Below are 23,086 nucleotides of genomic sequence, written 5' to 3' on the forward strand. Positions count from 1 at the left end.
GCGTGTAGGAGTGGCAGTGGTGGTGATTCTGGCTACTTCAAGTGCGGCCAGACTGGTCATTTCAGCAGGGATTGTACTGCTACCACCACCCAGGGATCAGACCTGATATGTTTCCATTGTAGTCAGAGGGGCCACAAGAAGGGCCAATGTACGAGTTTGCATTCAGCAGGACAGGTGATAGCACCTGCCCCTGCAACCTTGAGGATCACCGACGGCCATCAGGGCCGGGCGGAGGCGCCTTCAGCAAGGAGCAGGGCGTATGAATTGGTTTCAGATGAGGTGTGAGCAGCTCGATGCGCCAGGTACATATCTTCTTTCATTTCCCTATCAGCTTATGTTATGATCTTATTGTTATGGTTCTGCATCGGTATTGATAAGGATATTTTGGAATTTTGTGGCCTGCTTGTGATTGAGTTATATGCCATCTGCATACCTTGGATTTTAGAATGATAATAGGAGGTCGCCTCCTTTAGAGCAGGTTACTTTGGATGCAGTAACTGTAGCATGCATGTGTGGGGTTCGGTAGTGTCTCTCTAGTTGCGGGAAGGTGTCGTTTGGGGATAGATTGTCACACCCCAAAACTGGAACGGCGGAATCGTTCGGGGGTGGAGGACGTCATGTATAGTATCACAACAATGAATAGTAGTAAACAAGCAACAACATCATCCATTGCATTAATAATATAATTTAATACAAGTGTGTTCTGTGAAGTGTAATAGACATTAAAATGTAAATCAAAATAAAAGATGAGTCTTGAACGAGCTCCATCTTCTCAAAATCTGGCATCGGTACCTGTCTACTGGTGACCTGAGAATACAAGTTATTTTGAAAGAGTTTATCAGCTTTAAAGCTGGTGAGATCATAAGTATTTTAGTGTCATTGTTTGTAAGAAAGTGTTTGTAAGTATGTGATTTGTAAGTTTGTAAATGTTTGTAAATGTTTGTAAAATGTTTGAATCTCCTAGAAAACCCTATGTTTTCTACTAAAAGTAGCCTTCTACCAAGGCATCAAATGTTTGTAAGTATGTGATTTGTAAGTTTGTAAATGTTTGTAAATGTTTGTAAAATGTTTGAATCTCCTAGAAAACCCTATGTTTTATACTAAAAGTAGCCTTCTACCAAGGCATCAAATGTTTGTAAGTATGTGATTTGTAAGTTTGTAAATGTTTGTAAATGTTTGTAAAATGTTTGAATCTCCTAGAAAACCCTATGTTTTCTACTAAAAGTAGCCTTCTACCAAGGCATCAAATGTTTGTATGTATGTCTCTTGTAAGAGTATGTATTTTCCCAAATCTGACTATCATTAACCAAAAATATAGTTTTCACATTACTGTTCATTGTGTGAAGATCACAAAGTGAATGCAATGGGGAAATAAAATAGTACTGTAGTGTTGTATTAAGTAACTACTGCTGTACTAACTACCTTAAACCAATTGTTATTTAAAGTACCATGTGATATGCCTGTACCATACTACCGACTAAAAACACGACGATGAAAGACGTCGGAAGGAATAACGTTTGGCACCTGTAGACTAGCAAGTCCCACTGTAGCGAGCAGCAAGGTGTATGATAGTTAATCCAGTATAGATCTATACACAAACTCAACGCTCTCCACTTAAGGAGATTCTGGATACAAAACGAGCCATGACAGGTGATGCCATGCCCCGTTACGTGGCTCACATAACTGTAGTAGTGTTCTTGTATATGTATTGTGTGTACTAGCTGTATTGTATGTTCTCTCTTTGTCTAGTATGTATGTATGTTCTCTCTGTTTCTCATAATAGTATGTTCTCTTGTATAATGTATAGTATGTACTAGTTGTATTGTATGTTCTCTCTCTGTCTAGTATGTATGTATGTTCTCTCCGTTTCTCATAATAGTATGTGTTGACTCATGTATGAACTGACTCATTGTATGTTTCATTGTTCTAGTAATAGTATTAGTAACTTCCTAAACTATACCTATTATAGTTTACTAGCAATGTTGTTTGTATGAATGAACATGTTTGTATACCTTTGCTACCCAAAGGTATTGAATTTAAAGAAGGAACTTTTATATCTATGTACATATACATAATATATAACTAGGATTCAAACGACCTTCGGACAAACAACCGATACCCTAAGTCCACAACCAAACAAGGAACATGAGGTAAGGTGAGCTATCAGTCCTAAGTCCTTTCAATCCTACTTATATAGCTATATCTATATAGATATACATTTAACACAATATAAGTTTAAAAGAGTTTAATAAAAGTATTTGACATGTAAGAGAGTTTAATAAAACAGTTTAAAGTAGTTTGTTTGATAACACAGTTTGAAAAGTAAGAAATCCACTTGTTTGGTAGTTATTAATCACATGTGATTGATATAATAACTATAATGGTTCAACTTGTATCCCCCCCATAAAAGCATTTAAAAATCATTTAAAAGGTTGATTAAGGGGTATGAACTCACCTGTAGTGAGTAGTTTGGAAGAACGGATGGTATAGGATGCTAAGTGTCAAGTGAAGACTTGAGCACACACACGGATCCTATTTAACATATAATGACACATATATGTATCCAATTAGTCATTTAGCAACTAATTTACCAAGTTAAGACACCCTAGAACATGGGAAACACTTTGATTCAAGTGCTATAAGTACCAAGGATTGCATCTAAGGGTTGTAGGGCTTTGCTTTTGAGTTTATGGTCCAAGGGTAAACTCTTCATGAGTTTACGGTTTAGGGTTTACTGTCCTAATGGGTTTACGGCCATAAACCCATGGTAACTTCTACCATTTGGTGTTTTAAGGTCTTACAAGTCAAGGTTAAGCATACTATGATCAAGTCCAAGCCTTGGGAAGTAATTGTGGCACCATTGCACCACCTTTTAGAGTTTACGGCCCATGGACCATTCCTCATGAGTTTACGGCCGTAAACTCATGTGTGCTTGGTTTTTTTGTTTGTTTAAGGTCCTATACTCCACAAGGAGGTGATCTAGACTTGTATCCAAGGCTTAGTAAGGGACTAGGGCTCACAATGGCCCCTTCATTAGAGTTTACGGCCCAAGGAGATTGCCTTGGCCGTAAACACTTATGATCTTATGTTTCTTGTTGTTTTCTAGTTGCTTAACAAGTGTATCAAGCCTATAACAAGCTAAGGTAAGAGTACTTACAATATAGAAGCTTGTAAGGGTGTTAAATGTCCAAGAACACTAGTATGTGTTCTTGGTGTTCTTGGTGAAATGAAGAACACTTGAAGATCTATCAAAATGAAGAGATTTCATGGATGAAATCATGTAAGATCACTAGATGATGAAGGATATCAACTAATTAAGGCAAGAAACAATTACAAAGTTGAAGATCAAGAAGGAAATCGGATGCTACTTGAGAGAGAATGAGTTTCTAGGCTTGAAATGGTAAAAAGTGTATAAAATGACTAAGTGTCATATTTATACTCCTTAGAGTTTACGGCCGTAAACTCCATGCTTGGGTCGTAAACTCCAAACTCTTGGAGTTTTGAGACTTTATTGATGCACAATAAACCCTAGAGTATACATCTTATAGTTTCCTTTTTGAAGGTCTAAGCTGTAGAACACTCAAACGGACTCTAAACAGCTCAAAAGTTAGCAAAAACAAGACTGACTTCTACTGAAGTGAATGGTTGTACAGAATAGAAATTTTGGGTTGTCACATAGATCGGTTAGATTCCCAGCTGTGGTAAAAAAAGACTGACTTCTACTGAAGTGAATGGTTGTACAGAATAGAAATTTCGGGTTGTCACATAGATCGGTTAGATTCCCAGCTGTGGTAAGCTCGGGTTTTCAATAGAAGTGGCCAGAGGATGGTAGGGAGAATTGGTAATTCTCTCAAGCTGTGAGCTGTGAGGAGCTAGACGAATCGAAGTGGGGGAGAGCCACTCGTGGGGCCAGAGACAGAAGTAAGTGCAAGACTGGGGTGGTTCCGCAGTCTTGGTGAGGAAGGAAGCATCTCAAGTGGCAGTTTGGATTGAGGAGGAGTTAGGTTGGAAGCTGGAGAAACTTCCCAACCTTGAGTTCGCGTCTTCGCGAGTAGTTGATGGCTGGTTCGGGGAAACCAGGTCGGAGAGCCTTCGGCAGGTGCGAGTTTAGTCGGGATATAAGGCTGCGGGGTAGTCGTAGCATTCCCCAGCAGCGAGTCAGTGAGGGAAGTGATGTAAGACTGCGGGTAAGTTGTAGCATTCATTAGCAGCTTAGTTAGCGGAGTGTGGGTGGGGGCCCGTATCTCCTAGTTCGCAGAGTGTGGGCTGGGGCCCGTATCTCCGAGTTAGCATGGTAAGAATCAGGAAAGTTTAGCTAGTTGAGATCAGAGGAGGAATGGGTCTGCATAGCCCTGGATAGGTGAGACCTGTAGGAGAGGCCGCTCCGAAGTATAGTTGGGCGAGACCCTTGGGCGAGGCCCATGTTCTTATAGCAGCAGGTGAGACCTGGTAGAGACCCTAGGGTAAGGTAGGGGATCGAGGATCCCAAATCTTTTAGAGCCAGAGTGGCTAGGTTGGTAGAGCAGTTCAGGTAGTCGCAGTATCTTCATAAAGCGATTGAGGGAATGTTCTTGCGTTCGGTAACCGGTGGGGGGAACCGGTATTTCGGGTAATGGTAGATCAGTTGGGACCAGGGTGGTCTCGGTTCATCCGGAAGGCAGATGGGAGTCAGCAGGACTTCAGGCAGTAATGATGGTAAGAGATTTGGTGTAAGAAGCCGTGAGCTGATCGGGTGGTGCTAAGTTGCTCACCGCGGAATCAAATGATCTCAGAGTAAATGATTTGGCTCGGTGATGCTATTCTCGTCTGAGCCTTAAACGTAGCAGAGAGGGATCTGCCACTCGAAGGATTATCTGAATTCATACGCTGGGTGGAGTTTTCAGTATTAGAGCATCGTATGTGGAATTATTCCGTGAGTACTGGTGTGATGGCCGACGCTGGGAGTGGCCGAGATTGCAGTCTCATCAGAGGATTTGTCCTTGATGGAGTTTGGAAAGGTTTGTTGCTTGTGGAAAGTGCCTTCGAAAGGCCAGAGACAACAAATGGTAAAGGGGTGGACCCCTTGTGTATCAAGAGTAAGTGTACGGGAAGTACCGGTTGAGTAAGAGTGTTGTGATCAAGGATTGTAATGATTGGAATAATTTGAAGATGATATTTTCAAGGATTGGACCGAATGGGCGAAGTGTGTAGCTAGTGAGAAGGTTGTAAGCGGATTGTAAGGTAGTTGACCATGACGGACTTCGAGGACGAAGTCTGGTTTAAGTGGGGGAGAGTTGTAACACCCTGAATTCAGAAGACCTAGAAAGGAAAGAAAACCTCAAAATAAGGAACCCTAAATTCAGAAGACCATTAAGGGCTGCTATGGCATAAAGGTGCAAGCTTTATGCCATAGGAATCCCCATGCAAGCATATGAAGCGTTCTTTTGGCCTTTTTAGCTCAAAAGGCCATGAATGGAGGAAAAAGACGGTAGCTTTGCATGGTTAGGAGGTGGTTGGGTCCAGATCTATGTTTTGGATGCTTTGAGACCCTCAGAAATCGTCTGAATAGATTGAGAATAGAAGGACTCGGCGAGTCAGACCGCTTTCTTGCCCCAAAACCCTTCTGTTAAGGTATGAGTTGAGATTGGAAAGGGACTCAGTCAGTCTGAGTCTATAATGGTCATGAAGTTCATCGTACTCGACGAGTTCAAGGAAGAACTCGTCGAGTCTAAGGCAATCTTCTTAGTTATGAAGATGGACTCGACGAGTTGTTCATACAACTCAGCGAGTCACTGACTAGAGATATTCATATGTGGATGATGAACTCGACGAGTTCAAGGATGAACTCGGCGAGTCGGTTGAAGATGGTCCCGATTATATGGTTGAAGGAGAACCCGTCGAGTTCTTGCCAGACTCGACGAGTGGAGTCGGGGTTGCTTTGGGATTTGAGGAGTATGGACTCGACGAGTTGGTAGAATAACTCGGTGAGTCAAGTCAACTGGAGGTTGACTTTGACCATTGACTTTGACCAAGTTTGACCAGGGTTGACTTTTGGATTATTGTGGTCTAAATGTTGTTTGGGTATTGATAGTTCGGGAAGCCGAAGGGTCAGCAGTTCAGAAGTGCCAGTTAGCAGTCAGAAGTGTTCAGCGAATCTTCAGCAGAGTGACGTGAGTCTCCTCACTGTGTGCATGGGTCTACGGCCATAGTGCCGGCCCATTATGCTATGTTTATGTTTATGCTTATGCTTGCGTATAGAAGGGAGACCCAGGGGTTAGCCCTAGGCACTTATTGATATATATTCCGGGTTACGACCCGATGCCGGGCAAGGCCCGAGGAAGGTTAGGATGCTAGAGGTCTTTGTGATTCTTGCATGTATCAGTATGATAGGTTCCGGACTGAGGGTCCGATGTCAGGGTAAGCCCGAAGTATGTTAGATAATAGTATGTCTCCGGACCGGGGGTCCGATGTCGGGGTAAACCTGAGGAAGATTCTTATGTAGTATGTAGATTATACTTGTTGTCTTCGTGATACTTGTATGTGCCTCGTAGGGAGGTGAGTGTGGGCGAGGTCCTGTATCTCATCACTAGCTGAGTATGGATGGGGTTCCATATCTCGATATTAGCAGAGTAGGGGCGAGGCCCGTGATAGGGAGGATGTGAGGGTGGGTGGGGGCCCGTATCTCACTACTAGTAGGAGTATGGACGGGGTTCCACTACTCCAGTAACAGACCAGGGGCGGGGCCCAAGTTAGGTGAGGCCTTAGATCAGGCTATGGTTAGGGTATGTCCATGTATGTTCTGGTATGTTATTTAATCATATGTATGTGTATGGCGGGCGAGGCCCACGGACAGGCGGGGCCTAAGGGAAACAGATATGTATACCGAGCGGGGCTCGATGCCAGGTGGGACCTGATGCCAGGCGGGGCCTGATGACGGAAGGAGTCCGATGGCGGGCGAGGCCCAATGCAGCGGGCGGGGGCCGAGTATGTGGTTATGTGCTCAGGATTATGTATGTCATGTTTGGATCAGTAGATATGTATGGTATGTGGTAGGTTGGGGAACTCACTAAGCTTCGTGCTTACGGTTTTCAGTTTTGGTTTCAGGTATTCCCGGTAGCGGAATGAAGAGCTCGGGATGATCGCATGGCACACACCAAGAAGTTTAGCCTGGGATGTTTACTCTGATAAAATCAATATGTGTTTTGGGAAAAATACTCTGATTTGTCATATAACCCTTTTTAGTATGTTTGAAATGATTTAGTGCTATGTTTTAGTAATGTTTTAAAAGAAATTTTTGGTCTTGATTTTTGGGATGTTACAGGTATGCTAATTGATGGTGGTGGCGGGGATGATGGTGGTAATGTTGGTGTTGATGATGATGATGGCGGTGATGATGATGGCACGGGTACAAGTGGTGGTGATGAAGATGGCATGGGTATAGGTGGTGGCGCCAGTTCTGACGCCGGCGGTCCAGGGTTGAAGGATGGTGTTAGTGGTGTTGATTCTTCTGTTCTGTACCGTGTGCTGCCCCTCTGGGATGTGAAGAAAATTTTGTAGCTTTGTAACTCATTGTTGTCACACCCCCAAACCAAGGATGGCGGAAATGTCCGGGGTGGAGGACTTCATGTATAGTATCATAACAACAATTGTAATAGTAATTCAAGCAAACACAACCAACATATATATAATTGAAAAAGTTACATCATTGTATGAATTACATGTTTACGAATCAATTACAATATGTTGACAAAATATGAAATAGTAGACGCCTTAGCGTCCCATCCTCAAAAGCACTTGGTTACCTGTTTAATGATTTCCTGAGAATACAAGTTGTTTGAAAAAGTGTCAACACAAAGGTTGGTGAGTTCATAAGCTTTTGTTTGGTATTATTAAAAGCCTTTCGTTTGTAAAAGTAGTATTTGTTTTAGAAAAATCCAATATTTTCCTTAAAATGTATATGTAGTCTTAAATCCAAAGACCGAAATGTATAAGTAACTTTTCTTACTTATAATAAATAATGTAAGTTTAAATCGACATAAACTCGTTTGATTTTAGTGAAATCCCCGTAAATTCTATGTTTGTTAATACCACATGTGAGTTATTATAACCATGCTATGACCTAGTTGGCCTGAAACGACGTTCTTCAGGCGTCGGAAATGTTATGACATTTGTCACCCCAGACCTGTCGGTCTAGCTGTTGCATGCAGCTAAGGTGTAGGTTTGTCAAACCCAATATAGATCTATACACAAGAATCACGCTCTCCCTCGAGGAGACTCTGGTTATAATACATGACTTATTTGTAAATTGAATCGAATGTCTCACAGAAGTCATTAACGGAATTACGTGTTATGAAACTTGGTATCGTATGGTCGTACCTTGCTTAATGAAAATATCCTTTGTATAAATGTACCCTTTTTAAATTTATGTATTATGTAATGTATCATAAACTATACCTATTATAGTTTATCAACCAAGGGTAGTACGTAGTAATGTATGCAAACTATATTCAAAATAGTTTATTAAATGTTTGAATGTAATGGTTGTACTTTGATTATAATCACTTGTTATTCTTTATATTTTATATGTCCAAATCCATTTGTAAACTGATGTGTGTCTAAATATTAAGATAAAATGTCATATATTGCAATAACATATAATCACATAAAGATATACACCTTGCTCAACATGTTACAAGGTGAAATGAAATTGACAACAACTTTTTGTTGTATACAGTTTCTGTTACTGTTCTTAGAAAATTTATACAAAAATCATCAAAGCTCTAAATCCAAATCTGCAAATTCTGAGAGTTTGGAATATGAGTCTAGTTTGTTCGTAAATTTTATCATGATTTTTAGTGATCTCTAACAGAGGTGAAAATGTTCATAATCACAGACTGGTCCGGGTTTGCCTCTGAAATGATAGGCAGTTTTGTAAAAATCACCATAAATTGTAGAAAAATCATATGGAGATGTGCAAGTAGCCATTTTAAAGCTAAGAGTTTGAACTACTTGCACCTGGAACAGTTTTGAAAACTAAAATATTTAAGTTGACCAAAACAGTCCGTGATCGAAGTTCATCTTTTCTGATGTAATCTGATAGAAAAAGTTTAATTGTGTTCTTGATGATTTTACTTGTATTCCCCCCTTAAAACTTAAGAAAAACATGTACATGTAGGGGTATGAACTCACTCTATGTGGTTTCAGTAGATGAAAGTGAGAGAGAGGAAGTGTTCAACCTAAGAACACTAAGAAGATGTCTTGATGATTCGAGAATCTAACATCGAATAAGATGGAATTTGTGTAAGATATCAATGATTTGAGTAGAATGGAGTGTAATAATTATATGAATGATGAAGATACTTACTAATTGAAGAAAGAAATCCCTGAAGAAAGCCTTGAAGTTCTTGAAGTTGAGAGAAAAGATGAGAGAATTTTGGAGAGTGTCCTTTGGTTGCTAAGTGTAGAATGAAAGAACTTTATGGAGAATGAGGAGAGAGGATCAATCCTCCAGCTCTTAGAACGTGGGAAGAGCTGGAGATTGGGTGTAAAGGTCCACTAAGGTGACAAGGAGTAGTGGGAAAGAGTGGCTGATCATAGAGTGAGGTGGTGGTGGTTTGCTTTTGCCATAAATTAAGGAAAAGCAAATATTCCCTCAATAATTAGTTCAACCACTAATTCTTTTAATATATTTTTATAAAAACCCTGGAGATTTATATATTTTGGGGCCTTAGTTTATAAAATAAAGTTTTGGGTGAAAATCCCACGTTAAAATAATGAAAAACGGAGTTAAAACGAAATCGTAGTCGAAAAACCGGTAAAAATAGGCTGTCTGCGAGACCTCTCGGATGGGGGCCGAGACTTCGGATTCGGACAAGGACTTCGGTCTTGGGGCTTCGGCCTGAGAGCTTCGGATCCTACGAGCTTCGGATCCTGATCCCTTCTGATGAGAGGCTTCGGTCATGAAGTTTCCGTTTTGGGTCCTTAAGGCTATTTTACCCGTTTTTACCCCGTTTCAAGTGGTTTTTGACCCGGTTAAGGGTCGGGATGACCCGAATGATTCCAAAAAGTTATGGGAACTTTTAAGAGAGATTTGGGAGAGATTTCAAATAGAAAGAGATAGAGTGAAAACGATTTAGAGAGGTTTCGTTTGTGATTAATTTGAGTGTCCGGCTTCACAACGCAAGGTTCGTAAACCCCGTTAAACCGTGTTTTAGTGTCGTACACACTCCCGATGAGTGTGCAATAATGTTTTATCGTTTTGGTTCAGTGTTTACTGCATTTGAGACTTAGGAAATTCAACACACGAACTTTCCAAATGATGATTTCTCATTAAAATAGCGAATTGTATAGTGATTACATAACGTAAACCCTAACATACAAGGGTTATTGGAGTTGACCGGTTTGACTTGTTGACTTTGTTTGACTTTGACTTGACCGAAATTTGACGGTTGTCACATCATCCCCCCGTTAGAAGAAATTTCGTCCCGAAATTTTCATTTTGACTGGGATTTCAAGAGTTTGGGAAGAGATGTGGATACTTTTGTTTCATCTGATCCTCGCGTTCCCAGGTGAATTCGGGTCCTCGTTTAGCGTTCCAGCGGACCTTCACAATGGGAATACGACTTTGCTTTGTTCTTTTGATCTCTCGATCCATGATTTCTACCGGTTCTTCCACGAAGTGGAGACTCTCGTTGATTTCAATTTCGTCAAGAGGTATCACGAGGGTCTCGTCGGATAGATTTTGTCAATCATATTCTCGGGGTTAAAAAAAATAAAGTTTTATTAGTTACCTATAGCGACGACTTGTCGTCACCACATGTTTAATCTATTACGATGACTTGTTGTCGCTATAGGTTTTTAACAAGAGCCAACGACATACCTATAGCGACACACAAGTCATAATTTGCATGTGTGAAGACTTGGAGTACTTTCTAACTGGTTCATGTGTGAAGACTTGGAGTACTTTCTAACTGGTTCATGTGTGAAGACTTGGAGTACTTTCTAATGAAAACTGTGCTACTGGGGAAATTGCAAACTGGTACGTAGCTTCAAAGTCAAGAATATGCAGTAGGCATGTGATGCATTACATGCATGAGGCACACAAGTCATAATTTGCAGGAACATATACGTATATGTGTGTGAATTGAAGAAGAAGGTTACGGCTCAAAGAATATATATATATATATATATATATATATATATATATATATATATATATATATATATTCATTTTCTCTTCATTTGTTAGATACACAATACCCATAACATCATAGACTATATATATTCAATTTCATTTGTAATTTTCACTAGTTTATATTCCGCGAGTGTTACCGAAATCATTTATCCATTTTTCAGAAGTGCTTAACTTGTTTTGTTGCATTCCCAACAATTTGCTATTAATTACTTCTCCCACTTTACTTATATAAATCATCACATTCTTACCGCGACTTTTAACTTCTCCCTCACAAATGGATCCACCTGCAGATCATCAAAACCCCATAGATGACCTCGATTGGTTTCAGTACTTTGATCATCAAGATCTTTTCAGGTATATATAAACGTCACTCATTACACCATCTTACGCACAGAAAAGTGATTTTGTCGACATTGATCAAAACATGGTTTGGATTTGTAGTGATCAAAAAGAGTCTTTCATCGTGTTGGATTTGATTATCTTGAGTTTTTGGATTTTTGCAGTGGTGACATGCTCAACCATCATGATTACGAGTTGTCGGAAAAATTGCATGAAGTGCTCGATCAGAACGTTTCCATAGTACTTAACAAAGATCAAAACATCATTTCTAGAAATGAGTTTCACGATTTTGATCCCCTTGAAGATATAAGCTTATGGGATTGTTGGGAGGATGGTAATTTACCATTGGTTAGTTTCAGTGAAGACTGTAAATCCGGTGGTGAGGCTACATGTAGTTCTAGTGCTGCCACCACTGATCACGGTGGCCGGAAGGTGGCAAAGAGATTGAGACCTTGAGAGTTTGAAGAGATAGAGAAGTACTTTGAGATGCCGATAATCATGGCAACAAAGGAACTAGGGATAAGTTTAACAGTGTTGAAGAAAAGATGCAGAGAGCTAAACATAAACAGATGGCCTCATAGAAAACTTAAGAGCCTTCAATCCCTCATTGAAAATGCCAAGGTAAATTATGATAATAACCTTCTATACATTACTCATGCACTTGGTAACCAAAGTAGTTTTGGTATTTTCTAAAATTTTAATTGTTAGTTTCTTTATAACTAAACATAGGTCCTAGGCATATGCCACATCAAATCAATTGATTTACTACGATCTCCTGATTTATATTTATATAAACTTAACTCATTGTAAATTTTGTGAACTCACATGAAAAATATATTGCATCTACCTTAAAAAAAATTAGGAGTTGGGATTAAAGGAGGAGATAGAGACGTTAGAAGGGCACAAGAAGATGATGGAGAAATTGCCAGGTATGGAATTGACAGAAAGAACAAAGAAGCTTAGGCAAGCTTGCTTCAAAGCTATTTATAAGAAGAGAGGACTTAACAATCCTTAGCCATTTTGTTATAATTAGTGGATTTTAATCTACATTGTATGTGTTTTTCTCTTGATAGTTTGATACCCTTTTTAGTTTCATTTTATGTATTTGTCTATTGATTTTTAATGCAGAAAATTTTGTATAATTTGGGTATTATAGTTTGTATTATGTATTTAGCCATATTCTAGATTGCCGACACGACTATGCCGACGACTCTATACCAGAGGTCTATATAAATAGACTTATGAATTTAGTAGGAATAACTTGATTATAATCTTGTGATTTGTTCCATGTCTGATCCACTCCTAAGATTCACTTGACATGCCCCCAGTTATGTGTAATTAAAATTTTATTAGACTGTTGATCCTAATGAGTCTACCCTAAGTCCACAACCAAACAAGGAACAGGTCCTAAGGCGGACTCACCATTTCTAGGTCAATCATTTCTTAATTACACATAACTTTGAGGTACACCTAAAGAATCTTAGAGTTACCAGTTGTAAATTGTTTGTAATACCAAGTAGTGAGATTCAATGAAATAAAATACATGCCTATTTCATTGATAAACCTTTTAGTAAATATCCTTACCATTTATATACACATGTATAATTTCGCACTTTAGTGAACTATTCTTGGTGTTTCTGTTAACGTCTTGGAGACGGAGTTATGGTAGTGGGTAGAAGTAGGTTTTGTACGGGCGTTAAAATTTACACATCATGTTGCTCGTGCGAGAATATGGGTAGAAGAGATAATTAATAGACGCCTAATCCTATAATTACTTATAGGGGTGATCCTTATTAATTACGTCTATAATCACGTAGTGCATATCAGTTATACATAATTTGAGATAGAATAGACTTTCGAATAAATGACTCTACTCTAAGTCCACAACCAAACAAGGAACAGGAAGTAGAGCAATAGTCATAGATTCTGAGTCTATAATATCTTTAATTATGTATAACCTTGGCGTATGCACTCAGTTATCATAGGCCTACTAATAGAGGTCTTTAGTTTTCACATAAGTTGGTTATAGTATCACCAAATACTCCTATAGTATTTTTAGGTTTTTAGATTCGATTCTTAAAGTATTCCCTGTAGGGTGTAGTTAGGTTGTTAGATTTGTTGCCCATTATCACTATCCCCCAGTATATGCAAGTCACTCCTCGGACAGATATATAGTTGATCAGGCTATATCCTTCCCAGACTTGATTTACATATACCAAGGCATACCCATAATGTACAACTCCTCTTCTTTTACTTTATGTTCTTCTAGTTATGACACTATGTGAGCATGTATGCATGTATTTATACTTTTAATAAGAAACCATTCATTTTCTAAAAGTATATTTATTTGAAAAATGCACAAATCAGAGACTATTAGTCCCAATTGTGTTTATAGTTTGTATATCTTATGTGGTTTGATATACTTAATTCACTATAAACTATGCTCTGATACCAATCTGTCACACCCCCAAACCAAGGATGGCGGAAATGTCCGGGGGTGGAGGACTTCATGTATAGTATCATAACAACAATTGTAATAGTAATTCAAGCAAACACAACCAACATATATATAATTGAAAAAGTTACATCATTGTATGAATTACATGTTTACGAATCAATTACAATATGTTGACAAAATATGAAATAGTAGACGCCTTAGCGTCCCATCCTCAAAAGCACTTGGTTACCTGTTTAATGATTTCCTGAGAATACAAGTTGTTTGAAAAAGTGTCAACACAAAGGTTGGTGAGTTCATAAGCTTTTGTTTGGTATTATTAAAAGCCTTTCGTTTGTAAAAGTAGTATTTGTTTTAGAAAAATCCAATATTTTCCTTAAAATGTATATGTAGTCTTAAATCCAAAGACCGAAATGTATAAGTAACTTTTCTTACTTATAATAAATAATGTAAGTTTAAATCGACATAAACTCGTTTGATTTTAGTGAAATCCCCGTAAATTCTATGTTTGTTAATACCACATGTGAGTTATTATAACCATGCTATGACCTAGTTGGCCTGAAACGACGTTCTTCAGGCGTCGGAAATGTTATGACATTTGTCACCCCAGACCTGTCGGTCTAGCTGTTGCATGCAGCTAAGGTGTAGGTTTGTCAAACCCAATATAGATCTATACACAAGAATCACGCTCTCCCTCGAGGAGACTCTGGTTATAATACATGACTTATTTGTAAATTGAATCGAATGTCTCACAGAAGTCATTAACGGAATTACGTGTTATGAAACTTGGTACCGTATGGTCGTACCTTGCTTAATGAAAATATCCTTTGTATAAATGTACCCTTTTTAAATGTATGTATTATGTAATGTATCATAAACTATACCTATTCTAGTTTATCAACCAAGGGTAGTACGTAGTAATGTATGCAAACTATATTCAAAATAGTTTATTAAATGTTTGAATGTATCGGTTGTACTTTGATTATAATCACTTGTTATTCTTTATATTTTATATGTCCAAATCCATTTGTAAACTGATGTGTGTCTAAATATTAAGATAAAATGTCATATATTGCAATAACATATAATCACATAAAGATATACACCTTGCTCAACATGTTACAAGGTGAAATGAAATTGACAGCAACTTTTTGTTGTATACAGTTTCTGTTACTGTTCTTAGAAAATTTATAGAAAAATCATCAAAACTCTAAATCCAAATCCGCAAATTCTGAGAGTTTGGAATATGAGTCTAGTTTGTTCGTAAATTTTATCATGATTTTTAGTGATCTCTAACAGAGGTGAAAATGTTCATAATCACAGACTGGTCCGGGTTTGCCTCTGAAATGATAGGCAGTTTTGTAAAAATCACCATAAATTGTAGAAAAATCATATGGAGATGTGCAAGTAGCCATTTTAAAGCTAAGAGTTTGAACTACTTGCACCTGGAACAGTTTTGAAAACTAAAATATTTAAGTTGACCAAAACAGTCCGTGATCGAAGTTCATCTTTTCTGATGTAATCTGATAGAAAAAGTTTAATTGTGTTCTTGATGATTTTACTTGTATTCCCCCCTTAAAACTTAAGAAAAACATGTAAATGTCGGGGTATGAACTCACTCTATGTGGTTTCAGTAGATGAAAGTGAGAGAGAGGAAGTGTTCAACCCAAGAACACTAAGAAGATGTCTTGATGATTCGAGAATCTAACATCGAATAAGATGGAATTTGTGTAAGATATCAATGATTTGAGTAGAATGGAGTGTAATAATTATATGAATGATGAAGATACTTACTAATTGAAGAAAGAAATCCCTGAAGAAAGCCTTGAAGTTCTTGAAGTTGAGAGAAAAGATGAGAGAATTTTGGAGAGTGTCCTTTGGTTGCTAAGTGTAGAATGAAAGAACTTTATGGAGAATGAGGAGAGAGGATCAATCCTCCAGCTCTTAGAACATGGGAAGAGCTGGAGATTGGGTGTAAAGGTCCACTAAGGTGACAAGGAGTAGTGGGAAAGAGTGGCTGATCATAGAGTGAGGTGGTGGTGGTTTGCTTTTGCCATAAATTAAGGAAAAGCAAATATTCCCTCAATAATTAGTTCAACCACTAATTCTTTTAATATATTTTTATAAAAACCCTGGAGATTTATATATTTTGGGGCCTTAGTTTATAAAATAAAGTTTTGGGTGAAAATCCCACGTTAAAATAATGAAAAACGGAGTTAAAACGAAATCGTAGTCGAAAAACCGGTAAAATAGGTTGTCTGCGAGACCTCTCGGATGGGGGCCGAGACTTCGGATTCGGACAAGGACTTCGTACCTGGGGCTTCGGCCTGAGAGCTTCGGATCCTGCGAGCTTCGGATCCTGATCCCTTCGGATGAGAGGCTTCGGTCATGAAGTTTCCGTTTTGGGTCCTTAAGGCTATTTTACCCGTTTTTACCCTGTTTCAAGTGGTTTTTGACCCGGTTAAGGGTCGGGATGACCCGAATGATTCTAAAAAGTTATGGGAACTTTTAAGAGAGATTTGGGAGAGATTTCAAATAGAAAGAGATAGAGTGAAAACGATTTAGAGAGGTTTCGTTTGTGATTAATTTGAGTGTCCGGCTTCACAACGCAAGGTTCGTAAACCCCGTTAAACCGTGTTTTAGTGTCGTACACACTCCCGATGAGTGTGCAATAATGTTTTATCGTTTTGGTTCAGTGTTTACTGCATTTGAGACTTAGGAAATTCAACACACGAACTTTCCAAATGATGATTTCTCATTAAAATAGCGAATTGTATAGTGATTACATAACGTAAACCCTAACATACAAGGGTTATTGGAGTTGACCGGTTTGACTTGTTGACTTTGTTTGACTTTGACTTGACCGAAATTTGACGGTTGTCACAATTGTCTTGTTGGATAGTTTGTTAATGTCGACCTTGCGGGCCCTGCTTTTGTGATAGGTTCTTATGTATTTTGCTTCCCTGTGTAATCTATTTTGGTCTGGTTGTTCCCATGCATTTTTATATTGATTATGGCTTTTGCCGTGCATATATGTTTGTTATTTCCTTTGCGCAAGTATTTTGATTAATGAAACTTCTGTGGTCTGTTTGGGCCACACGAACGACTTATTCTGACGCGTTAGTCCTTTGGGCTTAATACGTTAAGTGTTGTGACGTGGGCGTCTGTTTTTAATACGCTAAGTATTTTGGAATTAATACACTAAGTATTAAGAATGAAAGACTGATCATTTTTGAGCAAATACGCTAAGTATCATAGATAATGCCTCTGTCTTTTTTTTTTCTTCAATACGCTGAGTATTAATACACTAAGTATCTGAAGATAAGAAACTGAACATTTTGGAGCTAATACACTAAGTATCATAGATGAGACTCTTGTTTTTCAATACACTGAGTATTTTGAAGTGGGGGAGAAATGCTACTTGACCCCACGGTGTTTTGGATAAGAGATGGAGTTATTTGCCTAAGCGCTCTAAGTCTTTGGCATTAATTATTTCTTTTAGATGATGCTCCTGGGCGTACTAGAAATAAAACTTCTTTAGTTTTTTCGCGTTCTAGGTCCTCGAAATTTGTCTTCCTTCCATCGTTTCTAGCGTATATGCACCGCTGCGACTGGCTTCAATGACCTTGTACGGTCCTTCCCAAACAAGGCTCAGCTTGCCCTGCGGTTGGGCCCTGTTTGCTTTGTTATGCCTCAGTACATGGTCTCCCACCTTAAAAGCCTTTTCTTTAACCCACTGGTTATAATATCTCTCGACAACGTGTTTGTATGCGGCTTGTCGGACACTGGATTGTTTGTGTCGTTCTTCGAGAAGATCCGGGCTCATCCATAGGTCTCGAGAGTTGGCTTCTTCTTCCGAGTGGGTTACTCTTAGCGAGCCCACCATCATTCCGCTGGTGTCATTGCCTCTGTGCCGTATGTCAGGCTGAACGGAGTCTCTTGTGTGCCTACTCTCGGCGTCGTACTGTATGACCACAGTACAGTTGGTAGTTCCTCGGCCCAGTTACCTTTAGCTTTCCCTAGACGCTTCTTGATTCCATTGTCAATCGTTCTATTGGACACCTCTGTCTGGCCATTTGCTTGAGGGTGTGCCACTGATGTGAACCTCTGTGTGATTCCTTTGTCAGCGTACCAATCTCTGAACGGGTTCTCGGCAAACTGTAGCCCGTTATCGCTAATGAGTGCCTTGGGAATCCTAAATCTAGTCACGATGTTTTTCCACATGAATTTAATCACTTGTCTCCCCGATATGCATGCCAATGGTTCAACCTCTATCCACTTTGTGAAGTAGTCTACTGCTACGATCAGAAATTTTACCTTGCCCGGGGCTTCTGGAAATGGTCCCACGATGTCTATTCCCCACTAGTAAAATGGCCATGGGCTGGATATATTCGTCAGGGGAGCCGAAGGGTTCCCTTGGACCGGGGAGTAGGTCTGACATTCCACACATTTTTTTGTTAGTTCCGTCGCGTCCTGATGTGTGGTTGGCCAGTAGATGCCCATGCGCAACACCTTTCCTACCAAAGTGTGTGCTCCCTCATGCGCGCCCGCCTGAGCAGCGTGCGCCTCCTGGAGCGCTTCCTTACCCTTGGCCTTGTCTACACATTTGAGCCAAGGTGTTGTAAATCCTTTCCGATATAGTTCCCCATCCACGAGCGCGTACGAGGGTGCTTTAACGCGTATTTTCCTGGCTTCTTCATGGCTGTCAGGTAGAATGCCATGCTGCAAGTACTCAATTAGGGGGGTCATCCATATGCGTTTGGACGTTGTCAAGGTGTTCACTTGCCGCTCGTCTATGCTTCTTTCCTTGAGCACCTCCACTAAGACCTTCTTTGGACAGGTAGTCGAAGCACGTTGATGCCAGCTTGCTTAGGGCGTCTGCCCTTCTGTTCTCACTTCTTGGTATCTACTTAATGACAAACTCTTTGAAGGGCTTGATGAGCCGCTGCACTATCCTGACATACTTCTCCATTCTCTTATCTTTTGTTTCGAAGCTTCCGTTGATTTGGTTGGTGGCCAGTCTTGAATCTGTCAGGGCTACCATTGCTTCCGTCCCCATTTTCTTGGCTAGTCGTAGGCCGGCGAGAAAAGCCTCGTATTCCGCCTCATTATTGGAAGTGTGGAAGTCAAATCGGAGGGCATATGTGACTTCCTCCCCTTCCGGGCTGGTCAAGATTAGGCCCGCTCTCGTGCCTTCCGTACTGGACGCATCGTCTGTGTATAAGGTCCATCTCCGGTTGTCCTTTGGTGTTTCTCCTGTCACTGGTGTTCCTTCCTGGCTCATTTCTTCCCCTCCCTCGGGGATTTCAAGCAGGAAATTTGCAAGTGCTTGTCCTTTGATGCTTGTTCGTGGATGATAGTTGATGTCGTGTTCGCCTAGTTCAATTGCCCATTTTGCAAGTTGTCCGGAAGTCTCAGGCTTGAGCAATATCTGCTTCATTGGACAGTTTGTTAGTACTTCTATCTGATGTGCTTGGAAATAGCACCTCAGGTGCCGTGCGGCGTAGATGAACGCGAGCACTAGTTTTTCAAGAGTGGGATAATTGAGTTCAGGACCCTACAATGCCCGACTAACGAAGTAGACCGGCGTTTGTTTTCCTTCTCTTTCCACGACCAAAACACATAAGATGGCTTCGGCTGAGGCGGATAGATACATCTGCAATGTTTCGCCTGAGATGGGGCTGGCTAGCGTGGGTAATTTGTGCAAGGCCTCTTTAATTTGCTGAAGTGCTGCCTCTGCCGCTAATTTCCACTGGAAATTATTTTTCTCAATACATCCCTTAAGCGTGTGAAAGAGTGGCATAGCTTTGTCGGACAATTTCGAGATGAAGCGGCTGAGAGCTGTGAGCTTTCCGTTCAAGCCTTGGGCGTTCCTGAGGGTGCTTGGCGACGGGGTCTCCATGAGTTCATCCACCTTGACTGGGCAAGGCTGTATTCCTTGTCTGGTCACGTAGTATCCCAAGAACTGCCCTTCTTCCACTCCAAAAGTGCATTTGTCGGGGTTTAGTTTCATCCTGACCTTCCCTAGCGTCTTGAAGGTTTCCTCCACGTCTTCTAGTAACTTCTTTTCGTTTGGGCTTTTGATGTAACGCCCATAGATCCGGGCTAGTCAATTTAGAGACGATAAGCATCAAAAATGACTTTTTGATGGAAGATTTTTTAGAAGGAGTAATCTTAACTAAGTTGTAGTATATGTTACAAGGATTCTGTACATATAAAGAACGCCGAAATCCGAGTTATAACGAAGAAGTTATGACCTGTCGAAGTTTCGCGACAGAACCGGCACGACACAGCGCGACGTAAATAGTGAATTTATGTTAGATCGATATTTGGCCTTAGTGATCTAAATGAAAGTCATAGAATACGTTAAAACGAGAGCGTGCATAAAAAGAACGTCCAAATCTGACTTCGTATGAGGAAGTTATGATTTTTCTAAGTTTCAGCTTAGCGGTATGCAGCCCAAAGTTCGATTATGAGATCGAGTGATTTCTAAACAAAACAATCTAAACAAGAATTGAAGATCTCGCCGATATTAGTACAATGGTAGAAAGACAGACGAAAACGGACGTTAGATGAAGGAGTTATGGATTTCTAACGGAGTTTTCCTGTCCCGACCTACTAAAAATAATATAATAAAAATAAACTCAAAATTAGCCGACGGAGTCTAAAAGAGAGTCATAGAGCATAATCTCACCTACGCGTGCATATAAAGAACATCGAAAACGGAGCTCGTATGCGAGAGATATGAATTTCTGAAGTTCGGAACGCAAACTTCGAGGCTGTGTCAGAGCTCACGAGGTGAGCACAGTGCTCACGACGTGAGCACAGACTGGACACCCTCCAGAGCAAGTGGACGAATGACGAACGCAGTGACCTACTGAGCTCATGACGTGAGCACTAGAATCTCACGACGTGAGCACAAAAATTCAGCCCTATAAATAGAAGTTGAAGGGCAGCCGACCATAGTTGCTAATTCCTTCACCCTCTCACTCCCGATACCCTATCTAGCCCTTTTGAAGCACCCCCGAAGCCCCGAGACCCGAAGCGAGTCCCGAAGCCCCGAAGATCTCGAGGAGAAAAGAGTTTCAAGCCGAAGCTCTGCCCACGAGAAGCCTGGTGTGTGAAGATATCCGGTTTCACAGAAAGAATACTACTTTTAAAGCCGTAGTGCTGTCCGAGCATCGTCTAATCATGTGAGTGTGTAGTTACTTTCTTCTAACACATAAATGTGAAGTATTTGCTATGAAATACATGCTATGTGTTATGTATTGTTTGTTTATTTGAGATGGGTGCGGAATGGATGTTTTATATAGGTTTTTAACGATTTAAACCGTATATGTATTTTATATCTACAAATATGTTGGGTAGAACATGGGTAGATGAAATATTTGGTGACTATGAGACATAGTGCCTATTGTGTAAACCCTGGTGACTATGAGACGTAGTGCCTATTGTGTAAACCCTGATGACTATGCGACGTAGTGCCTATTGTGTAAACCCTGGTGACTATGAGACGTAGTGCCTATTGTGTAAACCCTGGTGACTATGCGACGTAGAGCCTATTGTGTAAACCCTGGTGACTATGAGACGTAGTGCCTATTGTGTAAACCCTGGTGACTATGCGACGTAGTGCCTATTGTATAAGCCCTGGTGACTATGAGACGTAGTGCCTATTGTATAAACCCTGGCGACTATGTGACGTAGTGCCTATTGTATAAACCGTGGTAGCAAATGGACTTTGTTCCAATTCCTTAGGTTAATCCTTAGGAATGAATGAATGAAGGATAATTGACTCTCAGGGTAAAGCTTTAAGAAACAGAAGGAGATAATGGGGATGGGTAATTTGGGTTGATTGTTTGATGATTAAATATAATATAATATCTTACTGTGGGTTGAAAACCCTATATGCTCACCAGGCTCCCAAGCCTGACCCACTCAGTTTTCTTTGCATTACAGGTAATGACACAAGAGTATAAGTTGGAGGACTTAACGAGAGATTTTGGATTATAGATTAGTAGTTATAAATAACTGTTGTAAGGTCTATTTTATACTATTTATGCTTTTGGTCTGTATCGGAACATGACATCCCGATATTTTGTTATTTAATGAAAATACATTTCCTTGAAGGAATGCTTTGATAAATTCTTATCACATTTTGTTTTGGGAACAAATTCCGCAGCAGTTTTCTTTAAACGATTACTCTGATTTTAAAACAAAGCATAAACAAATCAGTCTTTTCTGGCCGTGAAAAATGGGGATGTCACATTTGATGACCATGTCGTCGACATATACCTCGATATTTATTCCGATTTGTGTGGAGAATATGGAGTCGACTAATCGCTGGTATGTTGCTCCTGCGTTTTTTAGCCTGAACGACATCTTGGTGTAGCAGAAAGCTCCATGGTCTGTGTAAAAAGCTGTTTTCTCTTCGTCTTCTTTGCTCATCAGGATCTGATGATACCCCTTGTATGCCTCCAGAAAGCATTTTATCTTGAACCCTTGTAGCGACTCTACCTTCTGATCGATCTCTGGTAAGGGGTAACAGTCCTTGGGGCATGCTTTGTTCAGGTCAGAGTAGTCGACGCACATGCACCATGAACCGTCGTGTTTCCTTACCATGACTGGGTTTGCAATCCAGGTCGGGAAGATCGCTTCCCTTAGGATTCCTGCCTTTGTCAGTTTGGCAACCTCGGCATTGATTGCTCTATTGTGGTCTCATCCTTGAACCTTCTTCTTTTGCTTAACTTCCTTCGCGCCCTGCTTGATCATTAACATGTGCTCTATTACTTCCCAGTCTACCCCTACCATGTCGGTGGGGGTCCATGTGAAAACATGTTTGTATTGTTTCAAGAGTTCGATCAACGCTCGCCTAGTTGGTTCGGGGATATTACTGCCGACACTGACCGGCTGATCTAGGTATTCCTCGTGGATGACCTCTTTTCCGTTTGTTAGTTCGACCCGTGCCTTCTTACTTTCCTGTGCTATTTCTGCCGGTCGCATGACCTCGAAACAGTGTAGCTCCCTTGGCGGGGTTGCATGGACTGTGCCGCTCGGTGGTGCTGAATTTTATAATCCCGTGCATTGTTGATGGAACTGCTCCTAGCTTGAGTAGAGTTGTC

At 40.2% G+C, this 23,086-nt stretch overlaps 1 protein-coding gene across 1 annotated transcript; it reads right to left on the reverse strand.

The window, feature by feature from the left end:
* Positions 1 to 18,873: 18,873 nt before the first annotated feature.
* Positions 18,874 to 19,407, reverse strand: LOC145127764 (uncharacterized). Its single transcript, XM_079062898.1, has one exon. The coding sequence runs from the start codon at positions 19,405 to 19,407 to the stop codon at positions 18,874 to 18,876; it is 534 nt and encodes a 177-aa protein (XP_078919024.1).
* Between the last annotated feature and the right edge of the window lie 3,679 nt (positions 19,408 to 23,086).

The sequence above is a fragment of the Lactuca virosa genome, chromosome 7 (assembly GCF_052849685.1).
Source record: "Lactuca virosa cultivar CGN04683 chromosome 7, Lactuca_virosa_CGN04683_v6, whole genome shotgun sequence".
Lineage (NCBI taxonomy): Eukaryota > Viridiplantae > Streptophyta > Magnoliopsida > Asterales > Asteraceae > Lactuca > Lactuca virosa.